This window comes from Fusarium oxysporum, chromosome X (genome assembly GCF_013085055.1).
Source record: "Fusarium oxysporum Fo47 chromosome X, complete sequence".
Taxonomy (NCBI): Eukaryota; Fungi; Ascomycota; class Sordariomycetes; order Hypocreales; family Nectriaceae; genus Fusarium; species Fusarium oxysporum.
The window spans coordinates 2,266,043-2,291,717 of NC_072849.1; the positions used below are offsets into that span (position 1 = coordinate 2,266,043).

The 25,675-nt window shown below is 47.7% G+C and overlaps 8 protein-coding genes and 1 non-coding gene across 9 annotated transcripts; 5 read left to right on the plus strand and 4 right to left on the minus strand.

Annotated features, from left to right (window-relative positions):
* Positions 1 to 438: 438 nt before the first annotated feature.
* Positions 439 to 2,838, plus strand: FOBCDRAFT_146737 (Cupredoxin; the record flags this gene model as incomplete). Its single annotated transcript, XM_059608235.1, has 9 exons — positions 439 to 800; positions 912 to 969; positions 1,023 to 1,124; positions 1,192 to 1,414; positions 1,469 to 1,599; positions 1,652 to 1,795; positions 1,842 to 1,982; positions 2,026 to 2,661; positions 2,716 to 2,838. The coding sequence occupies 9 exons, from the start codon at positions 439 to 441 to the stop codon at positions 2,836 to 2,838; spliced, it is 1,920 nt and encodes a 639-aa protein (XP_059466055.1).
* Positions 2,839 to 4,842: 2,004 nt separating this feature from the next.
* Positions 4,843 to 6,743, plus strand: FOBCDRAFT_232950 (uncharacterized protein). Its single transcript, XM_031191844.3, has 2 exons — positions 4,843 to 5,313; positions 5,358 to 6,743. Exons 1-2 carry the CDS (start codon positions 4,974 to 4,976, stop codon positions 6,620 to 6,622), a joined length of 1,605 nt encoding a protein of 534 aa, XP_031033075.3. The 5' UTR covers positions 4,843 to 4,973; the 3' UTR covers positions 6,623 to 6,743.
* Positions 6,744 to 7,861: 1,118 nt separating this feature from the next.
* FOBCDRAFT_t212 lies at positions 7,862 to 7,933 on the minus strand. Its single transcript has one exon. It is a non-coding gene; the product is annotated as a tRNA-Pro (tRNA).
* Positions 7,934 to 9,419: 1,486 nt separating this feature from the next.
* Positions 9,420 to 10,714, plus strand: FOBCDRAFT_232951 (uncharacterized protein). Its single transcript, XM_031191845.3, has 4 exons — positions 9,420 to 9,682; positions 9,728 to 9,795; positions 9,841 to 10,226; positions 10,276 to 10,714. Exons 1-4 carry the CDS (start codon positions 9,442 to 9,444, stop codon positions 10,673 to 10,675), a joined length of 1,095 nt encoding a protein of 364 aa, XP_031033076.2. The 5' UTR covers positions 9,420 to 9,441; the 3' UTR covers positions 10,676 to 10,714.
* Positions 10,715 to 10,824: 110 nt separating this feature from the next.
* Positions 10,825 to 14,741, minus strand: FOBCDRAFT_207753 (uncharacterized protein; the record flags this gene model as incomplete). The annotated part of the gene is made up of 3 exons (XM_059609208.1): positions 10,825 to 12,065; positions 12,168 to 12,195; positions 12,228 to 14,741. The coding sequence occupies 3 exons, from the start codon at positions 14,739 to 14,741 to the stop codon at positions 10,825 to 10,827; spliced, it is 3,783 nt and encodes a 1,260-aa protein (XP_059467980.1).
* Positions 14,742 to 15,928: 1,187 nt separating this feature from the next.
* FOBCDRAFT_280675 (uncharacterized protein) lies at positions 15,929 to 17,050 on the minus strand (the record flags this gene model as incomplete). Its single annotated transcript, XM_031191849.2, has 1 exon — positions 15,929 to 17,050. The coding sequence occupies one exon, from the start codon at positions 17,048 to 17,050 to the stop codon at positions 15,929 to 15,931; it is 1,122 nt and encodes a 373-aa protein (XP_031033080.2).
* Positions 17,051 to 18,353: 1,303 nt separating this feature from the next.
* Positions 18,354 to 19,983, plus strand: FOBCDRAFT_285777 (uncharacterized protein; the record flags this gene model as incomplete). The annotated part of the gene is made up of 2 exons (XM_031191850.3): positions 18,354 to 18,399; positions 18,448 to 19,983. Exons 1-2 carry the CDS (start codon positions 18,358 to 18,360, stop codon positions 19,981 to 19,983), a joined length of 1,578 nt encoding a protein of 525 aa, XP_031033081.3. The 5' UTR covers positions 18,354 to 18,357.
* A 167-nt stretch (positions 19,984 to 20,150) lies between these two features.
* On the minus strand, positions 20,151 to 21,138 carry FOBCDRAFT_244628 (uncharacterized protein; the record flags this gene model as incomplete). Its single annotated transcript, XM_054707228.1, has 2 exons — positions 20,151 to 20,616; positions 20,669 to 21,138. 2 exons carry the CDS (start codon positions 21,136 to 21,138, stop codon positions 20,151 to 20,153), a joined length of 936 nt encoding a protein of 311 aa, XP_054563203.1.
* Positions 21,139 to 21,933: 795 nt separating this feature from the next.
* FOBCDRAFT_244629 (acyl transferase/acyl hydrolase/lysophospholipase) lies at positions 21,934 to 25,511 on the plus strand (the record flags this gene model as incomplete). The annotated part of the gene is made up of 5 exons (XM_059610617.1): positions 21,934 to 22,151; positions 22,205 to 22,453; positions 22,528 to 23,102; positions 23,157 to 23,191; positions 23,424 to 25,511. 5 exons carry the CDS (start codon positions 21,934 to 21,936, stop codon positions 25,509 to 25,511), a joined length of 3,165 nt encoding a protein of 1,054 aa, XP_059467981.1.
* Positions 25,512 to 25,675: the final 164 nt, after the last annotated feature.

A 25,675-nucleotide genomic window follows, 5' to 3' on the forward strand; every position in this document is an offset into this window, starting at 1 on the left:
AACAAGGACTAAGAATATGCTTTAAACTATTTGTAGCATAGGTCTGCTCAGGTACTCGATTATCGCACCAATCCACGTTTCAGACGCAGAACCCACTATGGGCAGGGCTTAGAAGTTTAACTTGTGGGCTCGCGAGACAGATCTCTTCTGTATCGAGGTACTATCTCCGACTTTAATCGACAAGTGAATTTCAATGATTTCAGCAATCATTACTCATCAGAATCCGGACACAGTGTATACAACGTACAGACTGTCGATGATGAAATTTGGGATTTGGTAGCGGCCGCAGATGAAGACCAACCGAGGTGAGAGTGTCGATCAGGCACCAATACTTCGGCATATCTTCTCTTTGTGTATCATTGCCTGTGGGTTTACTATCAAAAGATCTGTTCATGCTCGGCTAGAAATCACTGGATTTTTGTACAACTTTCTTGCAAGATGAGCTCCAAACAGACCGCCCTCGCAGAGACGAAGCAATTTCGCTCGACTTCCTGGAACGTCTGGCTATTTCTTGCTGTCCTGACTCCCTTTACGATCATTCTTCTGTTCTGGAACGACAATCTCCATCCTGTATTATCATACTGGCCTGAATGGAATGCCCCAACTGAGAAGCCTCACGCTTTGGTTCGTAGCTATCATCTGGAAACAGGTGTAAGATGGATGAATCCAGATGGTGGTCGGTGGAGAGTCATGTTCACTTGCAATGGCCAAACACCATGTCCAATTATTTATGCTGATGAAGGTGATATTGTCAAGTTGTCCGTCAAAAGCGATATTTACGCGCAGTCCTCAATTCACTTGTATGTCATCAGCTTCTTGACCAAGAGACGTCTGGCTAACAAGATACTTCGAGATCCGGAATTGGGCACAAACAGTAAGTTAAGTTTCCAAATACTCATGCTACCAACTAGCTCAACTCTCGGCAGGACTGTTGGTTCCTGGAACGATGGAACAGCGGGACTATCTCAGGTAATCGTCGACCTTGATGGGACTTCTGTGTAGCTGTTGGTAACATATTGTAGTTTCCAACTCTGCCAAGGAGTAATTGGACCAACGCATACGACACATCAGGATCATGGGGGCTGAACTGGTTCATCGATCATACCACGACAGCTTCGGCCGACGTAAGTCAGACAACTCACGAGCCCGCTATGGCTCTTATTCACAACAATGACTGACATTTCTCGTAAGGGACTTGCTGGAGCTCTTTACATAGCACCTTCACCAGACCGCCCTCGACCATATGACCTAATCACAAACGACACTCTTGAGCTGCGCCAAATCAACCAGGCGGAACGCGAGATCCAACACCTTATCATTCAGAGCCATCAACATCGCGACACAGTTTGGAAGCTACTTCGAATGAGAGCCGAAGGTTCAGAGTACTACTGCTATGATTCCATTCTGGTGAACGGTATGTATGCAACAACCTTGCTTCGTTAACAACGAGCTAATCGCACAACCTTAGGAAAGGGGCGTGTGCATTGCCGTCAGCCAGATTATGGTCATATCAAGGGGCAGAAACTAGATCAAAAGGGCTGCGTTCAGCCCCCAGGCCTGCCAGACGAGACCTGTAAGCAAAGCTTGGCAGACTACGAGGTATATTCCCCTTTTCTGGACGTATCGATCCGTCGACTTACCATTGCAAAAGGTTATCGAAACCCAAGGTCGGAGGTACATGATGCTGAACCTGATGAACATCGGTTTTGAGCATTCCGTCAAAGTGTCTATTGACCATCACAAGATGATTGTCGTGGCTAACAATGCCGGCTTTATCGTGCCTGAAGAGGCAGATGTAGGTCCATTCTTTCTCGATTGCGAATTCAACTGATGTTGGGCAGGTTTTGCATGTTCCAAGTGCAAGCCGAGTGACGATTCTGGTCCGTCTCGATGCTGAGCCAGATGACTATGCTATTCGCATTTCTTCAACCAGTGTGCTGCAGAACCTCCATGGCTACGCTGTTCTCAGATATCCTGTATGTGTAAGCACGTAGTGGTGTACCCAAATATGGCTAACTGCCACAGGCGAAGCGTTTGCCCCAATATGGCGAGCCCATGGCGCTCCCTTCAGTAGCGCCAGGTCTAGTCTGCGTTCTTCCCGACGGCGGCACGCAGCCCAACTGCAGCACAGCAGAAGGTCAACTACTCCCACCTTATCCCCCGCAACCACCACCATCAGCGGGCAAACAACATCTAGGCAAAGTAGACTTCACGTTCAGACTATCAGCAGGGTCTCAGCGATCAAAGACAGAAAAGTATGTCCCAGAATACTTCCTCAATGAGAAGCCATGGCAGCTGTACCACGGCTCGATGCTCCCTCTCTTGTTCCATGCACCCAACGAAACACTCGTCAAGCCTATCATCGGCAATCTTCCTCTGGGTTCTGTCGTCGACCTCATCATTGAGAATCAGATCAATGAGACAATTCCACTCTACAAGCACGGGGATCCGTCGTGGTTCCTGGGTTCGCGTGGGCAGCAGAGGTTCCCGGGAAATACAGTTCAAGATGCAATTGACAGTGACAGCAAGTCGCTAAACTTGCAAGATCCGGCGTTGATCATTGTGCATGACTTACCAGCGCTTGGCTGGAGTGTCTTGAGATTCAAGGTGACGTCGCAGCAAGCGACAATAATTCATGCTGCCAAGCTGAGATATTTTGCTGTAAGTTCATGTTCCCAGGCGGGCATCCACGGTTTACTTACTAATGGGGGACAGTTGGGCATGAGTGCGCCGATCTTGGAGGGAATTACAGAGGATACTCCGATTAAAGTTCCAGAGTCGGTGGTGAATCGGCCTCATGTTGAGTTCAAACCAGCTCATGACGGAATCTTTGGGTGAGCTTTCAGAGTCTAGGATGAATGTAGCCAGAGAGTGGGGATGGGCTTGCATACCTTGTGGTTCGAGCACTGGAGATATTCTGGTACATCAACAGACCGTCTGGCGGAAACATCATCATGATTATAAAAGGAGATATTAATAGACCTTGACACTATGTTAATTGGTTCACTTGCGATTCACTCCGGCTCGGTGGAAGCCTTGGCCACGACTAAGCAAGCTGTTCCACGCAAAGTTGCCATAGCCTTCGTGTCATGGCAGATGGGTTAGGTGTCTACAATGCATCTACATAGCCCCCAATGTTACCTTCATCTAGCACATACGACCAAAGGTAGTGGAAAATACGGGATCCCGTCCGCTCTCCCATAGTCAAGCCACTAACCGGCGGATTAGTAGTTGGGTCGGTGACGACCAGCGAATCCCCGCTGTTGTATGTTTTTTTGCCTGTCTCGACAAGTAGAAGAGGCGCTATTCTTTTTGGTGGACCCTGAGTGGGACGGCGATGGTTGATGTGAGGATGATGTCGCTGTTAGAGGGATGCTCAAACTCGAATATTACAGGAGAGATAGAGCATAATAGGCTTTCGAGAAACGAATCGAGAACAGGATGTCGCTACAGAGTAATCACAGAGGTGAGTCAATTGCGGAGATGTTCCAGGATGCTATGGTATCAAGTGGTCACGCTTTGGATGCCTGTCTAAAGGTACCGCAGCAAGACGTATCCTTGATTGCGATAGGTCTCATGCGTTCAACGACGGCGACGTCAGGTGGAAGATTGGTGCGAACGAAGCGTAAGCGGCGTTTTGGGTTTAGGTAGGCAGCGTTTCGTTCGCATCCCATATACGCGTGCAGGTGTTATCCTAGCATCTCATGGGGTTGGTGCTAGAGTAGGTAAATCGTAGTGTGTTCGGTCAAAAGGATAATGGCGACGATTGCGATGGAGAGCATGCACAAGGTAGGGGATAGCATGGTCAATGGACGAAGATGATCGCTTCGCGTATACCGCAATGTCTTGACCTTCAAAGTGGTTTAGCAAGTAAATGTGATGCTTCATATCGACCACAATGAGTTCCCGCCTATTGCGGCCTCATGACAACGCCATAGCACAGTTTGTTGTAATGCCAAAGGGCTATTGTCGCGCCGTGCATCTGCCGCTGTTGGTGTGTTTGCGCATACTGGAAGGAACCAGTCGGTGGCGGACTCATTCAGAGCATTCCGTCGATCTGCGCAGAATGCTCCGTCTCGCAATGCTAAGGGCCGGCGGGCGATGGCTTGCGCTCGCCTGGTGGCGCAAGACGCTTGGGCGAGAAGCAGCAACGCAGATGAAGCAAGCGTCAAGAGCAAACGATATCGGTCGACGAGGCGGGTAGGACGTGGAGGAGGTTTCCAAGCATCCCTCGATCATTCAAGCCTCAGCGCGTACGATTTGGGGAGGGCATTTCGAGCAGTCGCGCGCTGGTGGCTGATTCGACGGCATCAAGCCTTGGCATAGGAGATCATGTGTCGCATCGTGATGCACGTCTTGAGAGACTGTTGCTGATGAACTGCCATGGTCGACAAATGGGTGCTTCTCCCAAGTTGACTCCACGGCAAGGGTCACACCAAGGAGAACCCCGGATTAATCTTACCCCGCGCTTACTGTGCTTGAGTGTTAACCAGGCATTCGTTACCCTGCAGCAACTTCCGATATCTAGCAGATTAATCGCTATAGAATGTGTAGTACGATTACAAGCTTGAAATAATGACTGCAAGTAATCTAGTTTATGACATTTCAAGTCGTAATGCATTAAAAATCATGGAAATGTTCAGGAGAGCAAGTTTACTAAAGCTTAATCTTTTCGCATTCATTTGATTCTGTATGATAAAGTTTACTATAGATCTTCAAGGCTGATGAGGCAGCAATCCCTGTCCCGCGTCACCATCTCCGACTCTGATTGGCCAGAGGCAAAAGCCCCGCTGCAGGCTTTCACGTCAGACGCGTCTAAAAAGAACGACGTCATCGTTAATCGCCAAGGCTCGCATCACGATCTCAAATTCGCCTGCAGAGTCATCACTCACTTTGCGCCTCCATCGCCAAACCCTCTCATCCCCATAAACTCATCACCTTATCACCAAAACAACACCATCGCAAATAACTCGATGGACTTTTCCTGCCACGTCCGCATAAACAACGAATCCTCAGAGGATCTCCTCCTCGAAGACTCCGGCCTCGAGAGCGGGAATTGGCCATTACGTCAGCCCCTCAATGTGATTGAAGCGGGAACTCAACAGACCATTTACCTCGCGCAACCGAGCTGGGGAGGTTCGAAAGCATGGGTCACGTATGAAGCGAGATATGGTCAAGGATGGAGGAATTTCACGCTCGAGTTTGAGTGTCCTGCTATGCCGCTCTCAAAGAACCATGTCAAGGTGAAAGATTGCTCGAGGGTCTTTGAGATTGATGTTACGGATGTTCAAGAGCGGGGGAGTCCTTTGACTGGTATGTTTTGAGTCTTTGTTATCGTGAGTGTGCTGACAGATTAGCGAATGTAACGATCCGAATGGACTCTAAAAAGTCTTTGACCACCAAGAACAATGATTTCCGAGCAAACTATGACATCGGCGTCGGCGTCTCCTTCCCCACGAAAATGGACATAAAATTCCCCGTCCACGAAAGTATCGTCGTGGCAGCCTTTATCGAGTCCGACATGACATTTCCCCGCGGAACAGTCTACAACAACATCAACGACAAGCAATGGGAGTTTTTCCGCGGCGTAGTCTGGAACGACGATCCGTCTTGTCTACTCTTCGAGGACGTCACCGAAGACAATCGCATGTTTGGCTTAGGTGTCGAGTGGCTAAATGCTTTCAAGTTTGGCGATGAGAAATGCATGACCAAGCGATCGCACATGGGAGATCTTCAGTTCTTTCATGGCATGGGCTCAGTGATGGGTGAGAAACCGCAGAAGACACGCAAGAATATCCTTACGTGGATGGAGGTCATGTACAAGCTTGCATGCGGCGATCAAGGAATTTCCGAAGACGACACTCTCGACAACGTTCTACCGGGTTTCTTCACCAAAGAAACCGTCCCCTCAAAATCCGACACCCTCCGCGATCTAATCCTCGCCACAACACCAAAATACAAAGACGCCAACATCCGCAAACGCGCATTCGGCATCTGTCTCCACATGATCTCCGACTCCTACGCCCTAGGCCACACGCAGCGCCGTCTACGCAACCCGTCCGACCTGATCGAGCGCGACACAGCAGGCTACATCCGCTTCAAGCCCGACACCTACGGCGACTGGGGCTCTATTCTTTGCTTCCACACATACAACGACCAAGACGGTGATCGCCATTCCCACTATGATGATAAAGACGGTGAACAAGATCCTGCGCCGAGGGATGTTACCACGTTTAATGAGATGATTGGAGCGAGGAACGCTATTGCTGGTTGTACGAAGATGATTAATCTGTTTATTAAGAAGACGCCTTGGAAGGAGGGTGTGAAGAAGTTTCTGGAGGATGAGATTTTTGTGCTGGACAGGGATGTTAAGCCGTCTGATCATTTTACTGACGAGAGTGTTGTTTCGTATGTTTATGCGCAGAGGGATGAGGAGATTGAGTATCGGGCGGGTTTGGAGAGGAAACTTGCTTCTTTGGAGGCGGGTGGACTGAGTGTTGTGCCGAATCGGTGCGATGGAAGGTCAAGGGTTGTTACGGCGCTGGCAATGATTTGCCTTTTCATCAGCGCCATCTTCTTTACGTTCTTTACGATGAGGATTCACGGGCTTATGATGTGTTAGGGAAATGATGATTTGGGATTGAGGGCACAGGGACAGATTGGGATATTGGGTTAATGGCAATGGTTGGGACAGCGTTGTATTTATCATTATACCACTCCAAAATTGATAATTTGTAATACCGCAATCCATTGTCTGATCCATATATCGTATTTGCCTTCGGCCCTTCGTCTCGTTCAATATCCATGACATCAAGCCGATGTCGGTCGAAGGCCAGTGTGATCTTCGCCTCGCGCGCCCATTATGCAGCCACCTTCCGCGCCGCCTTGTAAAAGGTTATGAGTAATCTTGCTCACTGAGAGGTGTTTTGAATTCTTGACTTACCAATCAGAGATCATCAAACGACCATATCCAATCCTAGCATCCTCTTTCGGCCATGCCCTATTGCGATCGTCTAAATGATCCAAACGATCAAACAAAACGTGTAGACGATTTTTCATATGGAACTGGCCTGCCCCTCCGATCTGTCCATTCTCTGAGAGACTTGGGTGGCTGCACGAGAGTGAAACGTCCTCGTCGTAGGGGTGCGTTCAATGGTGTTACATAGCAGTCGGTGCTGACTGGTCGTGCTGGGATGTGCAACCCGGCGGTTGAACCACGGTCTGTGTATCGAGAGATCATTGTGTGTGAGAAATATTAAGAGAGAAGTAGGCGAGCCTTGGAAAAAGTTGATGTGAGTCTGAGAGAACGAGTTCTGGCTCATGAATTGATGAAATGTTAATCGGGTCAGCAAAGTCAGAAACCAGTATTTTATATCCAAGAAGACACAAAGTTTATTTCCCTTTGAGTCTAACTTATTGAAAAGGTTCTCCTTGTAGGGCTAACAGCATTTTGGTTCAAGGGATTCTGCCAGAGGTGAATAATGCATCTTGCATATTTGTTTGGTGAAGTTATCGCCGCTGGAACTCACTCTTACTGGCCTGCACCTCAAAGTCAAACGCTAACTGAAGTTTGATCCAATAAGGCACCTCGCCAAGTGTCAACATAAAAGCATATTAAGGCTGTGTGAACGGTCTAGTCCAGTAACTAATTCGCATGCACGCACAACATCCTTTGTTGTTAGCAGAGACGTAGAAGGTATAATAGTCTCTTGTTATGTCTCCTGCTTACAACAAATAGGTCAATGGACCCCACTAGAAATGCAGAAAGAGAAATGAAAGGGAAAGAAATATACCATTCTTCAAACGGCATTGGAGCAGTAATCAAGCAAAAAGACAAATTCGTAAAAACATGAAAAAGAACGGGCTCCACCGGGGATTGAACCCGGGACCTCTCGCACCCAAAGCGAGAATCATACCTCTAGACCATGAAGCCGATTTTAGTAATTGTTAATAAGCGGCTTCAAAGTAAAAACTATATAGCCCGCCAAATCTGGTCGTTTTCACAACAGCAGCATTATCAGCACAGGAACCTCCACGTGGAACTCCCTGTACTCCATGCCAGACACAGCCCTGAGACCGAATCTCGCTCCTCGTAAAGTCTCGTTCCCGTTGAAACACGATACCCGCGGCTTCCCGAGCTCTGGACCAAGCGACACGCCAACAATTTGTATTTCGCCATCAGGGTCAACACCGTATCATATGCATCCTCTATCGCGAGTCATCTATCACAAAAGCTGCACCTCTTGGCCACTGCATATGTCAAAGATCACTCGGCAGTTACTATTGGGACCACTATTTTAGTCACCGATCACATCTCTCACAAACAATCCTCATCACCTGATGACTTCCTCAAACCTGGAAGCAGCATTTATGTCCCTCCAGTTCAAATCACACACAAAAGCACCTTCCCGATTAACCTTCGCTTAAGCACAAAGTTATAGATCCAGACATTATAGCGTAGATCAGGCGTCACGAATAGCCCAATCGAGAAAACTGCGGTGCAGCTCTGCCACCGTAGTATTCAACGTTAATATCTCTTGCATATACTTTCGGGGAGCGCGCCACCCGCCAAGATGAGACAAACTCTATTAAGGTCTTGAATCTTGGCGTTGATCTTTAACTCGAATGGTTTGAAGCCCGTTATCAGTTATGAAATGCCGTCTACCGATTGGTCCACCATGTTCACATCCTTGCATACGTTCGGGACGCCGGCAGCAAACCCCAGTGTATCACCGCGGCAATTGCGACGAACTCCATACCTATTCATTGCTAAGACTTGTCTGTTTCAAGAAGAGAAGGTGCAGAATCTCAATCCAATTGTGGATATTGGGGACAGAAATGACAAAAGCCACGTTGCCGAGACAAGGATCTTGATTGGGGTTTGGTTGATAAGAACTGCAGCGCCGTTATACGCAAGGTCGCGAATGTAACGTTAAGAAAATACTCGAGTCAGTCGCACGTTGGAGTTTCCCAATGTAGCTGTGCTAGGGGTAGTCAAGATGAAACACGGCAATTCAAGGACAAGACGGTAATACCGGCACCACCTGATTCTTCACGGTCATATCCTTCAACCCTACCATCAATAGCCTCAACCTTGACAAAAAGAGGCGGAATGCCCAGAATAAAAACGGTGACGTCGTCATCACATTTCCTAAAACTATGCATAATCCGAAACTTAAATAGATACCAAGACTCTCGCTCGCAACACGAGGTTCAAAAACATCCCTGGCGACCCGCCTCGTTTCGGACGAGTTGACCCCCTGATAATGGTAGCCGAGCCCGCTGTATAATATGGAGAATGCAACGAATATGTCCCACCGCTAATCGCGAGGTTTATTCTGTTAGGATTTGTATAATGATTTGCATTGCCGTAGCTGTTAAAAGCCCCCATGTCTCGCTCATTTTAGGTCCTGGGGAGTTTCTGGTAAAAGACTATGCACAATGGATGTTGACCCTTTGGTAGTTGCTGCCTTTGGCCCACCGCCTGAGGGGATAGATCTCTCGGCTAATAGTGAGGCCAAGAATGCTGCTGTTGTTCTTACCTTGTTGCTTATGTCTGCTTTGTTTTTGGCGGGACGCCTTGTGATTCGCACGCAGCAGGTTTATGGTTTGAGTCTTGATGACTATGCGATTATTGTATCGTGGGTGTTTGTGGCTGCTACTGGGGCCATGGTAGTAGTTGGTAAGTCAATTGGTTCTTTCAATTGATAATTACTAATATTGTCAGTTGGCCAAGCTGGCGCTGGTAAGCATGTCTGGGCACTCACAATAGATCAGATGGTTGAGGTCTCCAAGGTTCGTCAGCGCCATGTATTGACTTTCTCATACTAATGTTATTAGCTCTCATACATATACACTTACCTCTTTGCAATATCCGTCTTCACAACAAAAGTATCGATCCTGCTCTTCTACCGACGAATATTCAGTCGGGGTGGCCTCTCATTCAAGATCGCCTTTTGGTTTGGCACTTTTTTGGTGGCATCATATCCCGTGATATTCCTGTTCACCATGCTATTTTGCTGTACACCATTGAGCCATTACTGGACACAGTTCAAAGGGACTGAGGGATCATGCATCGATGTTGGCCATTTCTTTGTCATTCTGGCCATTATCAACCTCTTCACCAACGTCATTGTGCTATTGATCCCGGTACCTGAGGTACTCAAACTTCAAATGAGTAGAGAGAAGAAGGGTGCTGTGTTTGGCATCTTGGCGCTTGGAGGCTTGTAAGTCGCATCGACTGGTTGTCTGAAGAATATTACTGACACGTCACAGAGTCTGCATCGCCAGTGCTGTACGTGTATACTATCTAGACGTCTTCTCCAAAGCCGCCGACAACACTTGGGCCATGGGTACCGTAGCCATATGGTCCTCCGTCGAGCCATCAATGGGCATAGTCTCAGCCTGCCTCCCCAGCTTCAAGTCATTCTTGCGATACCTGCGCCGCAAAGGCGGTAGCAAAAGCAGATCAAGTTTCCCAACCATCTCCAACGGAGGAAAAGGAAACAGACTACGATTTGATGATGAGATTGCGCTGAGAAGTCAGATAGTTGGTGGTGAGGGAAGTATGCATAGTGGACAGGGAAGTGAGGCTGGAAGACAGATTTATGTCAAAACGGATGTTGAGCAGGTCATTACTGAGATACCCGAGGCGATGAGGCGAAGCAATGTTTGAAGTGATACCAATTGAGTTTTTGCTTTGCGCTGAATATATAGAAGCGACATTAACTTTATATCTTTAGCATTTATATGTGAAAATTTCAAGAATTAGTTTGGTGTCCGATGTATTCTATCGGCTTCAGTATCCCGTTGTCTGTCTCCCAATTAGAACTTGGAAACATTCGCTCGCCCAACATCGATACCAAATCTGCCAGGAGTCCTTTGACCTTCCTGTGCCTCATCTGGAACATCTCTGTCTCCCAATGTACTCTCACCATCATTCGGCTCTTCTGACTCCACCGAAGCTTCTTCTTTCTGCCACCACCCAAGACTAAACACCCAGCCATCAAAAGCCTCCTTCAGCTGTCCATCAGTCATGTACTCAGCTCCTTGCGGTATAATACCAGCATCTCGATCGCATAGCTGAGATCCAGCCAGGAATGCCATGGTACTCGCAATACTACACGGATTGCGCGGAAGTGTTCCGTCTATCTTTACAAGAAGATAGCTCGCTAAACTGAGGAGGGCCATTAAACCTAGGAGAATTTGTGGTAGGAGCTTTGAAGTCGTGTGAATGGCGAGACGAGTGACTTGTGCCGATGTCGTCCCAGTTATCTCGGTAGCGACTGATGATGGCCTCGCGTTCGGCAAAGCTTCGGCGGAGATGAGATCGTCATGAGCGTTGCTTCTATTTGCACGAAAGTTGAGATCAATTACGTGTCTCATGTATTCACTGTAGTCTCTTTGGACAGCGCGAATCAACTTCTCAGTGTTGCTTGGCCCAAGGAGACTCTCCCTTTTTATTCTATTAGGACCATGCAGTAGGTGATCAAAAAAGGGGTCGTCGTCTTCATCAAACGTCCTGGTATCAGATTCATCGATTGGAAACGGCGTTAGATCGGCGTCGAGAAAGCGTCCAGGCTGGTATCCGAATGCTTTGGACTTTGAGGTACCATTGACCCATCGCCATGCCTTTTCTAATTCCAGCTTCGGTGGATGTCGCTCATTAATCTCTCTGAGGGACGGATTGCCCGTGTATGTGACGGTTACAGGGACTTGTTCAAGTCCCTGAGTGCATACTAAAGCTGTCATGTTCCAATCGGATGTATCGTTGCTTCCCATCTGTCCAAAGAGCACCCCGATCGTCGGACAAGAGGCATTGGAACCAGTCAGAATTGTGTTCAGATCCAGGAACCTACCAACCCACCTCGGGGCCTCAAAAGCACCCCTTCCCTCCGTCACAGTGCCAAATGAGAAGGTGCCGTCTGTATCATGGCCTTCACAGCCTTCTGGACGACGAAGGGTTACTCTTGTGCGTTTGAACGAACAGTCCTGCTCCTCGTCATTGCCTACAAGACGACAGCCAACGTCCCTCCACATTGTCATTGTCAGATTATCTTGTGGAGCTACGGAGCATCAAGTAGTGGCCGTAACCCTCCTATGGCGTATGTGTAGTTGGCAAATCGGTATATATCATCAGATATGGGAGTAGATGAGGTAAGGCTGACATGTGGTAGCACCAAATCTTGCCAAATGCTAGAGGACGTGTTGGCACCACCATATCGAACCAGATTGAGAATCACTGCTGCCCCGCCATCGTCAACAGCCCTAACAGGCCATGTAGACCGCCAATTTCCCACCGTGGCAGAAAATGGTCCCTCTAAAGTGACAGGACCAGTGAGAGTCCATAGACCAGATACGATAATTGTAAGAAAGCTGCTCAAGAGAGAGGAGATGTTGGAAGCGGCGGGGCCAAAATGACAAGCCCTCAATGACTTGAAGAAGATCAGGAATGGAGACACAGAGAGCAAATGAAACAAAATGCTTCTTTCAGGTGGTGAGTTGCCTCCCCGAAGACTGCTATAAGGAGCAAAGGCTGTTATAGTGAAGTCTAGGCTGTTGACCAACGTGGCTATGGCAAAGACAGTAGCCGTCGAAGCTATGCGTATAGTGTATGAAATGGAGGTTGAGTCGGTCCTATGCATATCAACAAGACCTTGCCTCTTGTTCGACAGTTGCTGTAAGAGTTCAAGACCTCCTATGGCCAACAAAGGAAATGCCAGTGTTGCGACGACGAACCAACGCCGCCCAGATATCGGGGTCCAGGATTTCCTATCCTTTAAGCTCTTTTGGTCGGACTTATCGCTCAGCAAGGGGCTTTCCTCAGTAGTTTCAACACCAAGATTCCCGGGAGAATTAGCAGCAGTCTTGAATGTAGTGTCTTTCAAGCTATCAGCTAGCTCCTTTTCGCTTGACTGCCCCTCGCTCCGTAGCAAATCATGCAGCGATGGACTGTTGATTAATATAGCGGCATGGCCAGCGATTGAACCGCACATAGAAGGGATCCAGAGACTCTCGGTAGAGAAAATGAGCATCAGTAAGCAGATTGCCGCCAATACAGAGAAGCCTGCAGCCATAGTACAAACAGCCAGAGCCCGCATATGAAGCCGAGATTCGCTTACCAAGCCTTTGGCGGTGCCATTTGTTAGTTTGTTCACTAGCAATGACTCTCGAGCAAACTCGTCAAGCAGCCCTTCTAGAATGTCAATGGAAATATTTCTGAGTACAAAGGGCTGCCAGAGAATGCTAGACTTGAAGTGTTCCCCAAGTTTTACAGCGATTAGCTGAGCAAATGCATCGCCAGCGCCACAGCCCATGTCAATGACACCAGGCTCGACTGTCATGATAGGTACATCCTTATCAACAACGAGAGCCGTCGACGAAGTGTCAAGATTTGTTATGAGCATTTCTGCCAGGGATGAGTTGGTCAAATTCTTCAACTGTCTTCCTCCATTCATCTCCACAGGATTCAACGAGACGTCCCCGGAAAGCACATCTAGAGTTGCGGAACCTGACACAATATTATACCCAATCTTGCATATAACAGCCGAATGATTGACGAGGCTTATGGGTTGGGAGACGTTATGCTCCGCGACATCTATATCAATCGTGTACTGCGCGACTGTAATCGCGTATCGAATGTCATGGTCCTCTAAATCATCTGACCGGCGATACTCAGCATCACCATCATGTGTAAGACTCGTTGAACAGTTTGCACGATGAAGACTGTATGCTCGGGGCGTTTCTCCGCAGGTCGTAATGTTGTAACCCGAAGCCCTATGATCAGGACAAAGATAAGCATCATGCCTTCCTGTAGAGCAAGTGTCTGAGGTCCAAGAGTACTCCACACGACTCCTACGAACATCAAAGTCGATAGATAAGGTGGCCTCTTCGCAGGCGACATGTGGAACAAAAACATCGACGGGAGCTTCGAGTGCTGTTAGGTTGAACACCGATTGTGGCGGGGTGAATCTCTGCGTCACTCTTCCATCAACAGTTTTCCAAGTAGAATCATTTGCCACGGCATTGTTCAGGCGTGCGAGATAGTGCCAGATGCCCTGATCGGAGCCCCCGCTGAAGAAGACACAGTCTTCAAATTGCAAGGTTGAGTAGAAAGCCGGAGAGGTCCAAGCTTTCTCTGCGTCGAAAACATCTCGGTATGTGATGTTGAACAATTGATGGTGGAGGGATGATTGAACGGAAAAGAGGGTAGTGGAGATAAGGATAATGCCTTTGAGGATGAAAAAGGACAAGATTGTCGCAACAACTCGGTAATGGCCAATTCTGAAAGCGTGGAATGCGCTGAATGGCTGGAAGGGCGAAACATAATCGAGAAGCAAAGACTTGAATGCAACCACAGGCCCAGATTGAAGTTCTCTCCAAGGTTCAGCTGATTTAAAATAATAATCGACCCGTCTCCAGAGACTCAGGACGATGACAAGGATGGCGGTTGGGCCATAAGTCCAAGTATACTCGCTGGAGGAGAAGTTGAGCGGGAAACCATCCTGAGCGTCAGAGACGTACTTGAGAACGATAAGAGAGGCGGCCAGGGTGATGAAAATAACACAAAACATGAGCAATGCATACTTGCTTAGCCAAAATGGCGGTTTTGTTTGCTTATCGGTGTTTGACGTAAATGTTCCTTTGGCGGTATTGTCAGGTGAAGGCTCATCCTCGGTAGGGCTCTGTTCAAAGAGAAGATGCGATCTCTCCGGAACGCTGTCTGAGGTTGGGGCAGCCATTGAATATGGTGAGAGATTGATAGATTGATATATTACGAAAAGAACGTGGAAGAGGATATTGACATGTCGTAGAACCCTCTCATTGTGGTATTTATTGACTCAAACTACCCAGATCTGTGTTTCACAGCCCCATGACTAAATATGCAGCGACTCCGATGCTGAAGAAGGCGATGCCCTAAGAGGCATCAGGGCTTAGACCCTTGTGTTCCGTTGGATTATCCAATCGTAATTTGGAGTATAGACTCCTGTTTCACCTAGAGAGGAGCCGATGGTAATAAATAGAGCACTACCAGGTGATTATAAAGAAGCTGGTAAGTATATGCTCTGCTCCGATGATGATTGCACAGATAAATTAATGAGACGATTTCCAAGTAGTTTCGTTGATAATCTTGACACCTTTCCCTGACTTTACGTGATTAATGGCAGCTTGAGGTGAGGGGGCATATACGCACACCGCATTACACAAGGGGCTGGCTAGGCGACACAGAGCATGGCTATGTCGTCAACTGTTGCATGTAAAGGGAACACGAGCAAGAATATAATGATTAGCCGTGCAATCTTAGGTGTCTAAGTATATCTTCTCTACCGCAAAGCCCGACTCGTAAATATCATTTCCATCAATGGGTCGCCCACGCAGAGGTGATGTACAGCCAAGCCGGTCAGCATTTCAAGGCTCAACAAACCCATAAATTGAGGGTGCAAGGTTGTCGGGTGTCACGGGGCTTATCGTTTGTATCCCATTACCTAGCCAATGACAGCTTAAGTGCGGAGTCTTGTCTCACATGGCGAAAGAGGGTTTGGCAAGCCATTTGTTGACAAGGAATGAATTAACAGGTGAGATAGAACAAAGATGACTTCTGTGGGCTGAAGCATGATCATAGAACTTACTTAATAGACAAACCTGACATGTATTTGGCTTCATATTCCTGAACGGCGACTTGAAGTGAGAAGACTTGCGCCGCGGCATTAGACAAATATTGACTCCGGTCACACAAGGCTGGCTGTACCATCATCTGTAGCATACACTGGGCGCTGCACGTTACACAAACAGGCAACTACGGGTAGAATACGATACTTATGCTTGAAAATCCAGTGACTGAGTATACTAATAATAGCATTTAAACCTCTACATATCCAAAACCATACAAGAGTGTGCAGACACCGCCCAAATCAGCTGTCAGAAACCATTACCAAAAGATCGGAAGGTCGACAGTCGTTTCCCAATCCATATTCGACTCCTTCAACTCTATCCTGTCAATGCAAGTACCAAAGATCTTATCCCACAAACGAGTCTGCTTGCCATAGTTACCGCTCGCCTTCCAGCCCTTCCGGTGATGAAGATCATGGTCTTCAATCACAAGCTCAGCATCAAGCAGACGAAGCAGCCAGCTCAGAGTGCCAGGTGGTGACGTGTAGACACGCAGGCCACTATGGCCACCCAGTTCGGTGAACATGATATACTGGTGGCATATCCACCACTCGTAGAAGCCCATAGGAAGACCCATGAACTTGAGAGAGAAATATGTCGCAAGTGGGATGACGGCGATGTCGAAAATCTCCTGTTCGAAATCGGCGTAGAGTGTCAGGAGCGGGTTGGGGTGCTTGGTCAAGTGATGCGTGCGGTGGTACTTCCAAAGACTGCCGACCTCATGCATGAGTCTATGGTACCAGTAGAACCAAAAGTCTAGCACGATGCCGTACAGGCCAATCTCCAGTGGTAGCCAAACCCAGCTAATGGATGAAGGAGCTTGGGCGGTGCGGTAGCTGAGAAATACAGTAAAGACAGGGCGAAAGCTAGAGGTGGCGATGAGGCTCTTGACGACCTTCGTGACACCAACATCAGGTACTCCGTCTCTCTCATGTACATCACCATCCAAAAAGCCCGTCTGGTGACCCACTCGACGAAGAGCATGTAGTTGGTGCACCGCAGCGACCTTGAAAGCAATACTGTAGAAGATAAAGGCTTGGATGGGTGTGAGGTTCTGGCCGGTGTATAAAACATAGGCGTGATGTATAGCCATCGGGACGAGTGAATGCACAAGCACCCAACGGTGCAACTGCCACTCTGGAGTATATGGAACTTTGTCTCGCTTCTGGTGCACAGGTACGTCTTTGTCCAGAGTGACGTGGTGAATGCCTAGGATTTCGAAGAACCAGTGCGACCATGTCCAGTTGCTTTTATCGGCTCGGCGCCAGGTAGACTTCATAGAGTCTTTCGGGTTCTGTCTCGACTTTACGCTGAGGGATGGATTTGCATTGAGACGTGACGAGTTAGACTCGTACACGGCGGTTGTGGATCGTGAAGCCATTTTGCGTGTATTGTAAACACTGATGAAGATGGAGTTCGATTATCTTGGTCCGTCGAGGAAGTTGGGTTTAGCCTTTATATAATTAATCATGATCGTTGGCTGCCACATGTAAGTCTGGTTACATTTTGTCATTTGGCCTGCTTAGTTTCTGTCTTCTTAGTGGACTCAACCTCTGTCGCTAAACTTGGACTATCGTGTTAGTCAATCAAGACTAGAGTTGCCGAGGTTCTGCAGATCATCAGTGCACACGTCAATGGGCACCCCTAATTCGGTACTGGTTTGCGATGGGGGAGGGGTATCAACACTGGCCTGATTATGCACCATGGTGCAGAGATAAGCTGAATGTGCCATTCATCGCCTCTTGAATAACGTCTATCGATTGATTGAGCATGACTGCCCAAGGGCAGCTTTACTAGAGAGGAGCAAATACCGTATTTCCTTTTTGCCGGGGGGAAAGGCGTATACCAATATAGTCGTGACCCGAGCTCGTTTGCGCGATCTAGATATCGCACATGCTGAGACTCTTCGTACCTTTGCCACTGTGGCCATTAATTCATGCGCAAATCTGTCTGTCACGTCCTGATCGAACGTTCCAGTTGAAGCTCGGAGGTTTTGTGTCCTTCTATGTCCATTGACGTGATGTTCCACGTCATCAAAGTAACCTTGGATCTAATCTACTAGTCGCACCTTCTGTCATAGCACGTGTCAAGTAAGCCCACGAAAGCGAGGGGCACATCCTCTTGCTTTGGAAGGGCAAAATAGAGTGCGCTCCATTGCGGGTACTAACAGTTCACATCGCAAGCTAAACTCAAATAGTGCTCGGCGTCGGCTCACGCTACCGACCACATGGTCCCACTACTTGAACTAGTACAGCACACAGTTACGGGGCAGATGCAACCTCTTTTGGTTTGTTCCTAAGCGGGCAACTGTCAAATGCCAGAATCTGTTGGGACATAACCTGGTTCTGGTACGGGGAAGCTGGCCGTGGCTGATTATGTGGCTGGGGTTGGAACTTTAGTGGCTGTGTTCTCTGCTCCCGAGGCTGACAAATAACTTGTGTTGCTATGTATCGATCGCCGACATTACATCCATCATATGAAAACAAGCTTGAGTTACCTGATTCAAGAACACATGTCGAGTTCATGCCTCTATAAACGTACTGTACGTACCTTGGCTTACAGCCATGCCGCTCCACCAATTAGAAGCGCCGGAAAAAGGATGGAACGAAGTCCGGAACAGCCCCACTCTCACTACACGTTCATGACACGACTTCGCTTGTCTTTCACGGCCTTTGAGGTATGAGCAACATGCCTTCCCTTGAGAGGTTGCCACCTGAAATTCTCCAAGAAGTTTGTAATCATCCACTAGGTACTCATCGTGATGCTGACCGGACGTAGATTGTGTCGTACCTCCACGATGGCTATGAGCGACATCGCTTCGGTGGATACGATCCTCCTCTAGGCCAACATGAGATAACAGGGATCAAGCGACGCTCGTACTTAGCATCTCTGCGTGCCGTAAATCGTCTATTCTGCCAGATCGTCACACCCATTCTCTTTCAGCACGCCATCATTTACTCCGGTAGTGTCATAACAAGATGGGGCGTAACCGCCGTCACCAGCAAAGGCGTTACCGGCACTGCACGTCTTGTAAAACTCTCAAAGGATCCTTCACTTCGCAAAATCGTCCGCCGTCTGGAAATTTGCTTGAAAGTGCGGGGTCCGAATGATTTCCAAGATTACAAGCCTGCGATTGAGGAGAAAGATAAGGACCTGGAATATCTTGCACGATTAGGCGCTGTGATTCACAGTGCACTACCGAAATTTCCGAATCTCAAGGCTCTGAAGCTTAACTTTGAGGATATTCCTTATAATTTCAGACAAGACTTTGATGACCCGGGTCAGGGCAGTTGTTGTTGGGTTCAAGACACTCAGAATTTCTTTGAGTCTCTATCAACTGCTCTCTACAGATCTGGACTCAAGAATCTGGAAGAACTCGACCTCTCCTTACCTCTCGCCTATGACTTTGGGCATTTTCTTGACGATGATGAAGATGGAGGTCCTCACTCCCCAAAGACATTCTTCAAGCAACTCAAGCGTCTGAGTGTTCACTATGGACACTGTACTGAGGAAGACGAAGACTTGGAATTTCGGTATAACCATTCTAATGACAAGTACGATAAATACGTCCGACAGTTGATTCCACTAGCGACAAATCTGAATACCCTCAAGGTGAAGGGACCCGATGTATTGGTGCTGGACTCATCAGCCCTGGATCCCTTGAGCCTGGAAGTACTGGACTTGCAGAGCCTATCCATAACGGGGGAAGCACTCATATCTCTCTTCGAGCGGTCTACAGCTCTGCGAGAAGTTGTACTCATGGGAGTCTACCTCGAGTCCGGCACATGGCAAGAAATACTCACAACCTTGAGCAAAACGACGCTTACAGCATTCTACATCGAAACATGCGGCTATCAAAAAGAAGGCGACACTATACTACATGTCCCCGTCAACCTAACCACCCAAGCCAATGAGGACGATAGTTATATCGAGACAAATCGCACCGAAGACATCGACGCATGTGAATTGGTCTTTGCGCGAGTCCATGAGAATATGCGCCAGATACACGGGAGTAAATACGATGAAGCGGCAGCTGAGAAGAAGAGGCAAACTCTGCACGAGGATATTATTCGGAAGACAGGATCGCTTGGGGAGTTTTGTCGAAGGTTCTTTGCGGAAATAGAGGAGGATGAGGATGATAATTCTTCTGAGATGGATTCTTCTGAGGATGGGACAAATATAGCTGATTTCCTGGAGATTGCGTTTGGTGGGCGTCCTGGGGATACCTCTGATGACGAAGATTCGGACCTTGACTCTGATGACTCTTCAGATGTTGTTGATTCGTCGGATTCGGGTTCATCTGACGACGAGTAGGTTGTTGCTTTTCATGGACTGTATTATCTTTGCAGCATCTCGACTTCCGAGAAGGCAAAAGCTGTGTAGGACTGTTTCTGAGGAATAAATGGGATTCTGAAGCTAGCTTTCGTCTATCTCACTTGTAATATCAACCTTTCTTCTGATGATCAAGACCTTCTTAATAACTAGATCATTACCAAACCAGCGCCAAAAAGCATGCTAAATAGCACCGCAATCATTGAGATTAGTCCACCATTCCTCAACAGACCCGAAGCTCCATTATCATCATCCTCTTTCTGATCATCGTCATCATCACCGCTCTTCCCATCGTTGCTTTCATCTCCACCCCCAGTTGGCTTCAAATCCGACTCCTTGTAAACAAGCTTCACTGCAGGAAAGCGTCGAACTACCGCAAGTTCGTTGTACTCGAATCTTGACTCAGTTTGCACAACGGACATTGGCCAAATCACTGAAGTTGGGCCCACTGTTACCGCCGAGTATAGATATTGCGACACCTTGCTTCCTTCTACCGTGTAGACGGAACGTATAGCGCTTTGGGGTAGGTATTTGATGCATACTTCTGTGTATGTTGCTGATTTCAAGGGCTCGATTGATGAGAAGCAACCTCCTCCCTTTGCAGCAAACCAGCCACTGCGCAAGAATTAGACAACAAAAAGAGGTGAGAAGAGGAAGTGAAATGTACCTAGGGCAGCAATATGCAAGCGTCTCAGAGGGACCCAATGCATTAAGCCATACCTGTTCCAGCGGCATATTCGGATCAGTAACAGACACGCCTGGCAGTGTACTCCTCGTCTGCGTAAAAACACCACTCTTCTCAACAGAGCCTGTTTCGTTGCCATGCGCCAACGTGCCAGCTGTAGTCCAGCCTTTGGGACAAGCTATGCCAGGTGAGTAGTAGTCAATAGCGCCTTGACCTCCGTGTTCATTCAAGTAGGCGACCTGTTTGTCATAATTGGAGCCAGATGGCAGACATTTTCCCATTGAAGCAGTCTCGCATGTCGGAGCTCCGTACCCTTCTGATATATAGTCGGGTTTCGCGAAGAAGATTTGATCTGTCGTTACTGTTGTGCAGCTTGCGGGGGGCGTATATGTTGTTGTTAGTGGACCGTTGTTCGTGAATCCAATGCCAAAGTATTCAGTGGCGGTTGGCATCGTGAATAGCTGTATGGAGAGCTCTGAGAGCTTAATTTAGAGTTAAGTATTGAAGGTCTTTGAAAAGTCGGAAATACTATGTAACTCACTGGGAAGTCCTTAATATGTTCCTGGCTGCTGCACCTTACGATGCGGCGCAGTAACGACCGATTGGAGAAGCTGTAATCTCACCACCTGCCTCTTCGAGCTTGGTAACAACTCAAGAGATTTCTTCCTATTTGTGGAGTTCTAGACTTTGCCATCCGACATTTGCAGCCGAGGCGGCTTGAGCATCAACTTTGCATTAGTGTAGTATCTCTAAACTTGGACAAATAGCGAGAGACACCAACTCTGTGAAATTCCCATCTGATTTAGCTAGCAAATAAGAGAAAGGAGGAAAACAACGTCTTTGATTCTAAAGAATAGTCCATCTACTATTAATTACTTTCTGTCTTAATAAAAGGCTCGTCGTTTAAGGGCTTCATCTGGGTTGGCTCCATGGGCTAGCAGATCGACTTGCAACATGTACATGGACCATAGCCTCAGAGAAGAAAGATCTGGCACCTGGCATCTTGCACTTCAGATAATGAGCTCGAAAAATAGTAAGGTAATATGGATTCCTCCAAGATCATGCAAAACCTCACCTTTGTTTGAACTGCGGGGGTAATGCCGCAAATATGGCCAATAAGGGGCGGAATAGATAAGCAGCTGACTACGACGTGCATACAGCCAGTCTCACTGGCATGGGGACGAGGCTGAGCTTGAGATAGCAACAGTTATCTGTCTTTCTTCACATCTTATACTAATGCCAAAGAAATGAGCGAACATAATCCCAAGCCGCCTAGCGCGAGTCTGCTGGATGAGGAGGGCATTTGTATGCTCTCCCTCGATGGCGGCGGGGTACGCGGCCTATCTTCACTATATGTCCTGAAAAGAATCATGGATGGACATAACGCCAAGAGGGAGAAATTAAGACAAAGTCCGCAGAAGCCAGCGGATATCTTTGATCTAATTGGAGGCACGAGTACGGGCGGGTAAGGTTTGCCAGAAAGGACATATGATTGCGCTATTACTCACCTCCATCCAGACTGATCGCCATAATGCTTGGAAGGCTACAAATGGACGTTGATGAATGCATTTCGGCTTATAACGACCTTATCAAGGTGGTCTTTAGCAAAGAGGCAAGGGTCCATCAGTCAAAGTTCAACCTTCTAGGGCAGACACAAGCTCGATTCGATTCCGGAGGACTCAAAGATGCGATAGAGAAGACTTTGAGGGATAGAGGGCTGTCGCCAACAGATGACATGGTTGATAGTCGCGAGCCTGGCTGCAAAGTGTAAGTATTCCCTGGCGTGCCCTGTTGACAAGTTTCCCCGATGGATCACAGTATTGATTCTTGAAATCGGGCAGTTTTGTGTGCGCCACCTCAAAACTCGACGCGGCTACATATCGATTCAGAAGCTACACCAGCCATAACAGCTTTCTCAACGCAACTATCTGCCAAGCGGCTCGAGCTACATCTGCCGCCACGACTTTCTTCAATCCTGTCTCCATCGGAGGCATGAAATTTGTCGACGGAGCTCTCGGGGCCAATAACCCTGTTGACCAAGTCGAAGAAGAAGCTAGGGAGATTTGGTGCTCAGACACTGGGAATTTACAGCAACTAGTTAAGTGCTTCGTATCGATAGGAACGGGCAAACTTCCGACATACAACATTCACGATCGAATTGACAAATTCATAGCTACGCTGGCTAAAATGGCAACGGATGTCGAAAAGACAGCAGAAGCGTCGATGAAGAGGTGGAGACAGCACCTCGATCAGGGAAGATACTTTCGATTCAACGTGGACCACGGATTGCAGACTGTAGGGATGAAAGAGTATAAAAAGAAAGGCGAGATCCAGGCGGCAACTTACAAGTATCTAAACAGTCAAGTCCAGAGTTCCTCTGTTCAGAGATGCGTTGAGAATCTAATATTGAAGAAGAGTACGTATTTCATAATGGCCTGAGACTATTATCAGCTAATGACTCTTTGTATAGAACTTACTGGGCTGGACTTTGAGCTCAGAATCAAGGTAGGTGCACTCCACAATCCTGGTCTTCTAACGAGGCATTTACGTTTCTTAGCATGAACAAGACCTCTTATCACCAAGCCCAAATCCACAAAGCCCAGAGAACCCTCAAAAGAGTCAGTCTAAACAGCCTGCTTCTCGGCAAATAAAGTCCCCACCACAGCCTTGCTTCTTCGTACCAACGAAGCTACCCCCTTCCGCTATAGACAGACCCAACTACCTCAGAAAATTACAGGCCGCCCTCCCCCAAGATCGACATCAGAGAGCGGCACTGGCAGGGCTCCACGGATCCGGCAAAACACAAATCGCAATTCAATTTGCAGAATGGGTTCATTCAGCATACCCCGAATACTCTGTCTTTTGGCTGTCAGCAGACAATCTTGAGGAGTCCTACTCACGGATCACACAGAAGTTGGATCTATTTCGCCGCTATGAACATGAGTCCAAGTCTTCCGATGCAAGGGTCCTTTTCCATCGTTATTTATCTACAGAACATCTTCGAAGGTGGTTCCTCATTATTGACGACGCTGATACCGACAACTATTCATTAAACCCTAGTGCTCAGCCTAGGAGTGTTTTCAGTAATCTTCCTGATAGCAAGGAAGGTAATATCTTGTTCATTACACATTCGATGAAAGCTGCAACCACTGCTGTGGGAAATCAAGTGAACAAGGTCATCAAAGTCGAAGGACTGGAAAACCCAGATGCAATCTCCATTCTGAGACAGTCCCTGTTCAACAGGAGGCTGCTTGCAGATGAGGACATAGCTCAGGAGCTACTATCTGAGCTAAATGGCCTTCCTTTGAGTATACAACAGGCAGCAAGGTATCTTAACAACCATGCCCATCTCACGATACACAAGTTCCTGGATTTGTTGCGCAGCCCCAGTCAAGATGCATTCCCGTTCATCTCACCAGAGTCCAACGGGTTAGGCGGAGGGAGAGATTCCCAGGACTCCTTACTTAAGACAGCCATGAAATTATTCGAGGCAATTAAGAAAGACAACACACACGCCGGGACGCTACTTGAGTTTATTTCTCAAATTGGACCATCATCCATCCCAAGAACAATTCTTGCTGGTACTGGAATCAAGGGTGGAAAGGCCGAACTCGAAGAGTCTATCGGTACATTGTGCAGCTTCTTTCTCTTGGCTCCAAGGCAAGGGGGGAATATGTTCGATATACCCACCGTCGTTCATCTATGCATGCGAGTATGGGTTAAACAAAAGAAAGCTTCTAAGGGCTTGACGGAAACAGTGACAAAGCGCCTCAACGAGCGTATCCCACAGGTGGAGTGGTCGAAGCGATTAATTTGGAAAAAGTACGAGGCTCATGCTATTCGAGTCCTTACGGGATGCCAAGACCACAACCTGAACTTCGATGAGCGCTTTCAACTTGCGTGCAAAGTCGGATCCTGGCTTTTACGAGAACGGAATGTCAAAGGAGCAATTCCATGGCTCCAGCAAACTCTGGGTTGGGCAAGAAAGTCCTCATTCAAAAATACCCAGCGACGCCTGCGCATCCAACTCGACCTTGCAGAAGCCTATGCAGAAACAGAGCAGTCAGCAAAGGCGATCCAGCTCACGGAAAAGGCCTCGAAATTTCAGGAAAAGCACCTTTCAAAGGATGACAGCAGTGCATTGGCGGTTTCATACGTCCTCGCAAAAGGCCATCGTTTCAACGGTGCGCCAAAGAAAGAGATTGATCACTTAGAAAAGCTCAAAAAGATTGACAATAAAAGAAGCGCAATGGAGAGGTTGACACTTCTGGGTGAGCTTGGGAAATGCTACAGCTCCGCTAAAGAGTATGAGAAGGCAATCGAAAACCTTGAGATGGGGATAGACGCCGCGGGAAGCAAAATTGCAAAGGATGATCCGATTCTCATTTTCGTCAAGAATCATCTTGCCTATGCTTATGGGCAGAGAGGTCAACACAACGAAGCCATTTCTATTCTAGAAGAGACCCTGCCAATCCAGGAGCAGATCTTAGGCAAATCACATTCCGAAACCCTCATAACTCAATCACACCTAGCCAATCAATACCTAGAGACCAAAGAGCTGACAAAAGCAATTTCGATTTTGGAGGAGCTTGTCCCTATTCAAAGGAAGACACTTGGGCAGATGAACAGGGAGACCATGTGTTCTGAAAATCAACTGGCAGAGGCATATTTTAACAACCAAAACGTGTATACAGCTTTGAAGTTGTATGAACACATGCGTCTCGTACGTCGGAATTTGGGTCAAAGTAATGAGCATAGAAAGTGGGCGGAAGCGGGTTATGAGAAGTGTGCTGAGACCTGGAAGTGGACTTGGATGCGTAGATGATACTATTGAATCGCCAACATCCCATTCATCTCAAGTAATACGTTTGCATGGCCATGTGAATTGCGTTGTTATGATATACTGTGCATTTTATCATCCGCCCTTCCGTGCTCTGTTTATGAGGTCTGTTGGTAGGGCGTTGCTACAATCCTTGTTAGCGTATCTAT